This window comes from Hibiscus syriacus, unplaced genomic scaffold (assembly GCF_006381635.1).
Source record: "Hibiscus syriacus cultivar Baekdansim isolate YM2019G1 unplaced genomic scaffold, ASM638163v2 tig00110450_pilon, whole genome shotgun sequence".
NCBI lineage: Eukaryota > Viridiplantae > Streptophyta > Magnoliopsida > Malvales > Malvaceae > Hibiscus > Hibiscus syriacus.
In genome coordinates this window covers 2,792,295-2,802,082 of record NW_024062743.1, presented here as the reverse complement: position 1 = coordinate 2,802,082, position 9,788 = coordinate 2,792,295, and the positions used below count along the sequence as shown (strand labels likewise).

The following is a 9,788-nucleotide window of genomic DNA, read 5'->3' as shown; positions in this document are numbered from 1 at the left end:
ACAAAATCGTTGAACCATTGTTAACATTGAATCCTAAAGTGGAACCTCCATTTCGCTCTTCCATCCTCAGGATGGAATTGAAATCCCCTCCTAGGGACCATGTTTCATCCAGTGAGGTTCTGTTGTAGCAGTTGGTTCCATAGAAGCTTACATGTTGTGACATTTGGACTTGGGTAAATAGCGGTAAACGTTACCCAATCTGTACAAGATTTCTCCCTCAATCAGTCAGGATGAATTAGCTTGATATGCACAATATTTCTACTTCAACTGAGTCATTCCACATTAGCCAAATCCCACCTCTAAAGCCCTGTACTTCTATTCTAAAAGCGTTAGAAAATCCAAAGAGGCTTAGATTTGTCTGCAGAGAAGCCGTTTACTCATGTTTCGAAAAAGGCTACGATCTTTGGTCTGTGTATCTTACAAAATTCAGAAAAATGTAGTCAAAACTTCGGGTTTGCCGCGCCCTAACAATTTCAAAATATGAAGTTAACCATCGAAAGAAAGTTTGCTTTATTGGTCTCCCTTATAGGTATGATCTCGGATTTGAGGCCTCGACCACCTCTACCTCGTGTTGTTGTTCTTGTGTTTCCATTTCATCGGGTAGAATTTGTTCTTTCTCTTCAAATTGACCTTGTGCTACTGTCCTATCTTCATAAGATGTTTCGATGACCTCCTTGGGTTTTGGTCCTAGTATGTTAGAATTTGATTCTTGTGAGGCCAGCTTCACCTACTCTGTTAGTATTGGCATGCTTGATAGTCGATTGTTCCTACTCATCCTTACTCGCAGGCCTTTGTCAGGTTCGACTGTTGACAACTTTCGTAAATTGTCCATGGACCATTTGTCAAAACATGCACATAGTCTCTCTCGATTTCGAATTTAATCACGAAATAGTTATTCTCAAGATCTACAACTTGGTACAGTCCTTAGGGTTGCCAGAGCATCTGGATTCTATTTAGTAGGGTTTTGTATCCTACTGTTCGCCCCAAGAGACATACTATGATCATTCTTCGCATGTTGTTGTCGCTTTTCTCATGAACTATTTCCGAGAATTTAATGGAAAGAACCGATCCGATGTAGTCAACCAAACATTCACCTTCCTCGACGGTAATATCATCCATCGCCTGTAACGAGACTTTGTCCTTGTTTTGTTTTTCAGATCCTCGGACGGCACCAACATATGATCTATGTGCTATCGTCTATGTGACTTTTTCCCCAGGGTTGCTTTCTTGTATGTTTTTTATCCCAAGAGCCTCCTCGTCTTCACCTTCCTCTTATTCTACGCCCATGTTATCCCCTCGCGTGGGACATTCTTTGTTTCGGTTCTTTACTTTTTTCGTTGCTCTTTCCTCCTCCTGCATCGATGGAGATCCTGGTCGTTCTAGTAACGGTACCGAAGTTATTTGTATCATATTCGCTGTTGGAAGCGTAGGACGCTTTGGATAATTTATAACTCGAAATATTATTAATACGAGGCAAAATACGTTACAACGACGTTACCTCAATATTACAATACTGTAATACAAACTACGGCTAATTTACAAACACAACCTCAATATTCTAAGCTTTGCTAAGCTTCATCCTCTCTCTAATAGCTTTGATAAGCTATTTTTCATTTTGGCTTTTCTAAGCTTTCTTTTTTTCTCACTTGTATTACATATATTAATGCTAAAATATATTTATAAGGGTAATTAACCTCCTTAATGAAAGATCTAGGCATTTCCAAATTCTTCTTGTATTACCACATGAAGTTCCTTGTCTTAATGAAATTCCCTTCCATCATCAATTATCACATGTTTATTTTTCATGTTTAGTTCTTAAGTAATTCAAGATCATGCTTCATTAATCAAGAATCTTCTAGCGTTTGTCACCTTTTGCCAAGTGTATTGCCAACTTTGACAATTTCAAACTTCATGCAAATATATCATATTGTTGTCTCTTTAATTTCTTTACTTTTGTCAACATTGATTTCTATAATGTTCAAGAATTATCCATGCCTTGCCAGCATAAATAGTAAAATTAGATTTGAATTCTAACATTCGCTCCAAACTGTGTTGGCCCTTCCTTCGATGCCTCTTCCTATTCGGAGGGACGCTCCGGCCGATAATCATGGTGGTTCTCGGTGTTGCTTGGGTTTACGATAAAACTATGATTCTCATTAAGAGAGTTTTTGTTTTATTTACTATATTTATTTCCGCTGTCTTTTAATCTTAAATTAAATTGTGAAAATAATTATAATTAAAACTAGATTCAATAATTATAATTTAAAATTAATTAGGCTGTCCTTTTTTTTTTAGACTTTTCCCTTGAAGTTAGCCCAAAACATATAGCGAATCCAATTTAAATCATAACATATAACGAAGAAAAATATATTTTTAAGGTTTAAAACACTCTAGCCTATCATGTGTCGATAATTCTAAGGCATGTTTCAAAAATTTAAGAAAAAATTCAAAGTTGCTAAACTTACTGTCTTGGAAGTTTCAATATTTCCGTAGAACTTTTGAAACTTGAGCATTCTAACATGTATGAAACATTATAAGCTCTGAAAATAGGTTAACCGAGCAGGGACAACGTTCGACCGATCAAGGATTTTGATTGCGAATATGGAATGTGAAGTCGACGGAAAAATCTTTCTCGAGGTGTTGTCGTGGGTAAGGCACGACGTTCGGACACAAGGAACCGTTGGGGATTTTGGTTAAAGAAAGACTCGAGAAACGTCAGAGCGAGAGGATTCCTCGGTAAGGACCATTTGGAGAAGTCATGAGAGTTCATGTAGCTTCATTATTCACAATAATCTCATCCGAAAAATTTTGAGGACAAAATTTCCTTTTAGGAGAAAAGAGTTGCAACAACGTGAAATTTTGAGTTAACATTCGAATATTGGCCTAGAGTTCATTGAATAAATTAATTATGATATGTTTCCTCAAGCCAAATTCGAATCCAATCAGACCAAGAATTGGTCAAACAGTAGCTCAATATGTATCGGTATACTCCATGAGTATATATTTTTAATAGCTTTAAACATTTGTGATGTGCTAAAAAATGATGAATACATGCTGGTGAGATTGTCTATAACGACAATAGTGAGATTCATTGGATCTCCTGTGATTGGTTGTGTTTTAACTTGGATTCTCTTCCAAGTAGAGTTTTCAAAACTAAACATTTTCCACACAAAAAATTGATATATTGACCAAAGTTGAAGGACTAGTTTAATATATTAACCAAAAGAATTTGATTTTTGAAAAAATCTATATTGACCAGCAAAATAAACCATAACGAATTCCTTTAACTGTGGATAGTGAAACCCAAATGTAAGAGAAATATTTGCAAGTATTTAAGAGGCAGCCATGGACCTTATCTTTCAATTCAGGTATGCTATCTTTAGCTTTAACTCATTTGTACCTCTTCTTATTTTGTTTCCTTTAAATCTCAATGGACGATTGTTAAACAGAAAAGAAAATCAATTTCTAATCTCTTTTGTTCCACTTTTATTAAGTGGGTTTTCTTGCAACCTTTTTCTAGATATTGCTGGTTCGGTGGCAGCCATGGACGCATTCAAAGGGCAAGGAGGCATTCAGATGCTGCTAAATGCAGAGCAGGAGGCTCAGCACATAGTTTCAAGTGCTAGAAACAGTAAGAAAACTAATTTTTCTAGGGTAAATTACATATTTAGTCACCCAATTATTTCCGTGATTCTGATTCTGTAACCCAACTATTTTTTTCAAAACCAAACTTAAAGTTATATTTTTGTTCCGCTGTGGTCACCTGCTGTTAAAAAGTAAACAAAAATGTTTACGTGAATTTTTTTCAATGATCATGTGACATTATCTTAGGGTACATTGAAGAATTCACATGTATATGAGGTTGGGCACGTGCCCACCGTGAAAATCGAACTTTCTTCATTTAGTTATTCATTTGATTGATGGTGTTCACCTTGAAATTTTATTTGTGTCTATCCATTCAAAAATTTTATGATAATAACATGTGTGCCCGTCCTCAAAAAAAAATTTTGATCCGCTACTGTTATGGTGGCATGTATGTATCGCAGTTAATTTTTTATGGCAGGTGACCAAAGCATAACTTAATATTTGATATTAAAAAAATAGTTGAGTGATCTAAACAGAATAGCGGAAATAATTGAATGACTAAATAGTTTACCCTTTTCATTATTGTTATAAGTTTTGCGTTTTTCAGTTTGGATGTTGAATTTTTACTTAAAATGTGGTTTCTCAGTGAAGATGGTCAGGCTGAAGCAAGCCAAAGAAGAAGCTGAAAAAGAGGTCGCCCTTTACCGCTCCCAAATGGAAGCTGAATACCAAAACAAAATCTCCGAGGTATATATTCATTGATGCTATTAAGTATTGAATTTATAGTATAAAACAGTTTGAAATATTATTATTTTTCTTGTAATCTTCGCAGTCAACTGGAAGCTCTGGAAACACTGTGAAGAAACTTGACGAGGAAACTGAGAGGAAGATTAAGGGTTTGAGGAAATCAACCACCATGGCATCAAAAGAAGTAGTTGAGATGCTCATTAAACACATTACAAGTGTGAAGATTTGATACATCAGGTATGCATAGCTTGAATCAACACATGCAAATTATATGTCCAGGGAAGGACTCAGCGGCGAACCGACAGATAGTCATATCCTGAAAATTTCAAATTATCATATATTTTAGATATTATTTTTTATATTTTCTAATATATCCGTTTTCACTCCGTATAATTTTATAAGGTCGCCCCCTAAAATTTAGAAGTCACTCCCTAATATAAAATCATGTGTCTGTCATTGTATATGTACTCTCTTGTTTCTTTTCTAGGTTGTAAATGAGATAAGACAAATCGGAAGCTACCCCAAATCGAATCGGTCAAATCTCGATCAACACTTGAATCAAATGAATCGACTCAGGTCAATCTTTAATGAGCCGAAGCGAGTTACATAATACCTGACTCGGAAAGCTCTTAAGCAACTCACAAAATAATCTATTAATTTTTTATATTTTCTAAATTAAATTATTAATAATATTTACATTCATATATTATTTTTTGAAAAAAAAAATATAATATAAGGCTTTAGTGGACTTAAGGTTCAGGTTCGAGCTCGAGTTTGAACTTCACTCGAGCTAAGTTTGAGAATATTTCTACTTCAAATATTTCAAAGCTCGAGTTGAGCTTCAAATTTTGATTTAAAGTGAGCTTTAACTTTTTTATTTTGAGTTCGAGTAGAACTTGACAATTTTAAGCTTGCGAGTTTTCAAATCGAAACGAACTCAATTTTAAACTTTTCGAGTTCGGATGAGCTAAGCTCAGCAATGCTTAAACTCGACTCGGCTTGATTACTGTCGTAATCTTTTCTTTCAATATTCTCCGAAAGTAGACTGAATTGAAGGATGCTTGATTATCCCTATATCAATACATATGCTGATAGAATCTTAACATTTCTTTTTTCTCAGCATGCAGTGTGGAGTTGAAGAAGCGAGTTCTGCGGTAAATGAAGGGCAGAAAAAATGGTGAAATGATGTTTTGAATTCTAATAATGGTGAATGTGGTCCCAACTTTTTCATTCTCTGAGGATGATTGTGTTTTTCTCTAAGATTTGAAACCATTTCCACCTGAAGTGGTTTTAAATTGCGAATGCATTTCATAACTCTATGTGGTAACCATGCAGCGAGGTTGGCCTTGTCAATATTGCATTTTTCATTAGTTAATACGAAATTTTAGTCAAACTAAAAATCTCATTAATTTCAAAGTGACCTAAGTGATTAGAGGAATCGATGTTTTCTTTGAGATCTTCAATAATTACCTTTACAAGATGTGATGCTAATAATTAAAAAATTAAAAAATATTTTATAATCATTCAGACTAGTAAAAAAATATGATTTATGTCAAAATATACTCGATAAAATCTCATTTGTTGCAATCATACATCTTGAAATAATACTAAAAATTGAATAATCAATTAACTAAATCAGAAACAACTAGTTTTATTAAAAAAAATATTTAGAATTATAATAAAAGTTATCAAATTATTAAAAGACCACCAACAAACTGTAAATTAGATTCGAATGATATGAGAAAATTATTTACGAACACAATAACATATTTAAATCCAATCCGATGGTCGAAAGCAGAGAAGATCAACAAGATATCAAATAAGTATCATCTTAATCAGTTGAAACGACGTCAAATATAATTTAAAAAAAACAAAAATAACTGTCAAACGATCGATAAAAAAAATTGACAATGTGTCAAAATATAAAGAGAAACATTGTTAAAAACTTAAAAAATTAAAGATATGATATAAAAAATTAAATGAAAACAAAAAATGCCACAAAAGACAACAATCAACATGAATTTTTTATCCAACTATACAAAGATGGGGAAAAAATCTGAAGGATATTTAGATCTAAAGGGTATCTGGTTCATTGTTGAAAATCAAAGAAATTCATTAGAAACAGAATACAAGTAGATTCAAAGAAACAGTAAATGAAGGAGGGTAGAAGAGCATTCATTGTAGAAGCACAAAACGATCAGCAATAAACAGCTGCCATTGAACTTGAAAGGAAGACGAAACAAAACCAGAGAGAGGCAAACAAATTGAAGAACGACTGAAGAGAAATTAGGTTTAGAAAAGGATAAGAGTGTAGGCTATTAGATATTCAAGCCTTAAGACCCAAGGGCCATTTTATATAGCACAATATATCTGTCGTAACCGGTTTTCATCCGGGCACGAAATTTTACTTGGCGGGAAAAATGATGTGAATAAATGATTTTTAAAATGTTTTGGGAGTCGCCATCGGTCTTTTGGGTCAGGTAGGTCGAATACCTAAAAATTATCTTTTAAAAGAGTTTTTAAGAAAACATCAGTTAAAAGATAAACTGATCTGCTTTTTAATCAAAGATTCGTTCTTTTTAATAATAAAAAGGGGTTCGTGGTCGATTACGTTTGGGGAAGGATTAGTACCCCCACAATGCCCAAAATTAGTACTTACTAATTATAAATTGTTTCTATTATTGGAAATTTAAAAATTCAAAAATATATTTAATTTATAATCCTATTATTTCAAAGTTATAATCATATAAATAAAATATTTATTTATTTAGAAATATCAAAAAAGAACTTCTAGGTGCCTTAAGACAGCTCTTTTCTTTGATATTAAAAAATAAATAAATAATTAAGACATTTTTCTAAAAATAATAATAATAGATTAATATATAATTTTAAAAATAGGATATTTATTTATTTAAAAATATCAGAAAATGGACATCCAGTTGTTTTAAGACTGCCCTTTCTTAATATTAATAAAACATTTAAATATATATATATATATATATAATTTATAAAAATAAGATGTTTATTTAATTAAAAATATCAGAAAATGGACATCCAGTTGCTTTAAGACTGCCCTTTCTTAATATTTAAAAATAAATAAACATTGTTATCTAATCGAATTATAAAATTATAATATTGTATTTCATGTAAATATTAGTGAATAAAATATAAATAATGACAAACAAATATATAAATAAAGTACTAGTTTAAATATATTGAAAAATAAATTACAATACAGGAATAAAATAAAATTATATTAAATAATGACTAAAACGAAATAATTTAAAACTGTGGAATTAAATTATAAATTGAATGGTCAAAACTGAAAGTAATTATAATATTAGTGTTTAAAATGTAGAATATCAAATTTTAAAGACCTAATTCGTAATATTGTAAAAATACAATTGCTAATAGTATAATTAACCCTTAATTATTTAAATGATGATTAAAATAAAGTTTATTAAATTTAAAGGCTCTAACTCAAATAGATAAATAAATCTAAGTGCTAATAAAATAATTTAGCCTTATTTAATTAATTCAGGTCAAAATATAAATTATGAAAATTAAAAGGGACTAAATATAATATTTATCCTAAAATATATATATACTGATATGGACTGAAACATAATAAAATAAGATTAGAAGACTAAACTAAAATAATCAGAAATCAATTTCAGTGACTAAATTGCAATGATTACAAACTAGGATGACTGCGGAAAGGGTTTTTCATGCGCGAAATTACACAGGTACCCCTCATCAAAACGGCGTCGTTTTGATGAGGGTATTAATACCTAAACGGCCGGGCCCCCTTGGGCTATTGTTTCATTTTTCTGGTTTTGCTTCTCTCTCTAAAGAGAGAGAAGCTCTCATTTTCCTTCACCGGAGAAGAAAATCGGTCTCCGTTTCCGGCGAGGATCGCCGCCGCTGGCCACCGTGAACGGTGGCCAAAAATTACAAAACCCACCCCAAATTGAAGCCCCTATTTTTCTATACCCAATTCTAAGGTTTTTTTAGCATAAACCTTACCAATTGTCGTAGATCTAGGATAGTTTCGTTCGACGCTTCGGTTCTCCGGTGGTTCCACAGTGGTAAGTTCCTTCCTCTTTGTTTTCTCTCTTTCTTTTTTGTTGGTGGTTGTTGTAGGTTCTTTGTTGATGTCGATGTTCCTCTTCTGTTCTCTGTTCTTGCTCCGTCCGTTCGTCTTTTTTTTCTTTTTGCAAGCGTGATGAGGCCTTATGGCCAACCCGGTTACTAGCTTTGGACCGGTCACAAAGGTGACATTTCGGTGAGTCACCATAGCTATGGTGGTGACTCACCATTGGTCTTCGATGTGGGCGGCCAGCTGGTGGTTCTGGAGTCTTCGACGAGGCGGCAGCAAGTGGCTGAGGCACCTGGCAGTGAACGTGGTGGCAGCAGAGGCATCAACGTGGAGGGGCGGCTGGAAGCTTGAGAAGGCGGCGGCACTGGGATCTTCAATAAACCCTAGAAGGGTTAGGGTTTTTTTTAGGGCCTTTCAGGTTGGGCCTGGAATTGTAATCAGGCCCCGATTTTGGGCCTTGTATATTTTGTTTAATAATAATAATATATATATTTATATATAATAATATTAATAATAATAATATTTATAATAATAATAATAAACTGAAAAAAAATTATTGTCTACAGATGCCCCTCTTTGCTCATTCTTGTGTTAACAAGAATAGAGTAAAGACGAAAAAGATAATAATTTTTTCATTTGGCCTCTATTGAGTAGGATGAAAATGTTTGAAAACATCATGTACTGAAGGACTTACAGATGACCCGAAGGTTTTTTGAAAACATCATGCACTGAAGGGCTTACAGATGACCCGAAGGTTTTGAAAACATCATAAAGCTCCCGAAGGCTTTTTGGAAACATCATGCACTGTAGGACTTACAGATGACCCTAAGGCTTTGAAAACATCAAAAAGCTCCCGAAGGCTTTTTGGAAACATCATGCACTGTAGGACTTACAGATGACCCTAAGGCTTTGAAAACATCAAAAAACTCCCGAAGGCTTTTTGGAAACATCATGCACTGTAGGACTTACAGATGACCCTAAGGCTTTGAAAACATCAAAAAGCTCCCGAAGGCTTTTTGGAAACATCAAGCACTGTATGACTTACAGATAACCCTAAGGTTTTGAAAACATCAAACAGCTCCTGAAGGCTTTTTGGAAACATCATGCACTGTAGGACTTACAGATGACCCTAAGGCTTTGAAAACATCAAAAAGCTCTCGAAGGCTTTTTGGAAACATCATGCACTGTAGGACTTACAGATGACCTTAAGGCTTTGAAAACATCAAAAAGCTCCCGAAGGCTTTTTGGAAACATCATGCACTGTATGACTTACAGATGACCCTAAGGCTTTGAAAACATCAAAAAGCTCCCGAAGGCTTTTTGGAAACATCATGCACTGTATGACTTACAGATGACC

General features: G+C 33.6%; 1 protein-coding gene across 1 annotated transcript; it reads left to right on the top strand.

Annotated features, from left to right (window-relative positions):
* Positions 1-3,540: 3,540 nt before the first annotated feature.
* Positions 3,541-4,561, top strand: LOC120126092 (V-type proton ATPase subunit G-like). Its single transcript, XM_039144392.1, has 3 exons — positions 3,541-3,631; positions 4,232-4,332; positions 4,418-4,561. Exons 1-3 carry the CDS (start codon positions 3,544-3,546, stop codon positions 4,559-4,561), a joined length of 333 nt encoding a protein of 110 aa, XP_039000323.1. The 5' UTR covers positions 3,541-3,543.
* Positions 4,562-9,788: the final 5,227 nt, after the last annotated feature.

Excerpts from the sequence above, each read along its gene's own strand:
- LOC120126092 (XM_039144392.1), top strand. The coding sequence starts at position 3,544 with ATGGACGCATTCAAAGGGCAAGGAGGCATTCAGATGCTGCTAAATGCA. Across the intron at positions 3,632-4,231 it reads AGTTTCAAGTGCTAGAAACA|TGAAGATGGTCAGGCTGAAG; the intron begins GTAAGAAAACTA and ends GTGGTTTCTCAG. Across the intron at positions 4,333-4,417 it reads ACCAAAACAAAATCTCCGAG|TCAACTGGAAGCTCTGGAAA; the intron begins GTATATATTCAT and ends TAATCTTCGCAG.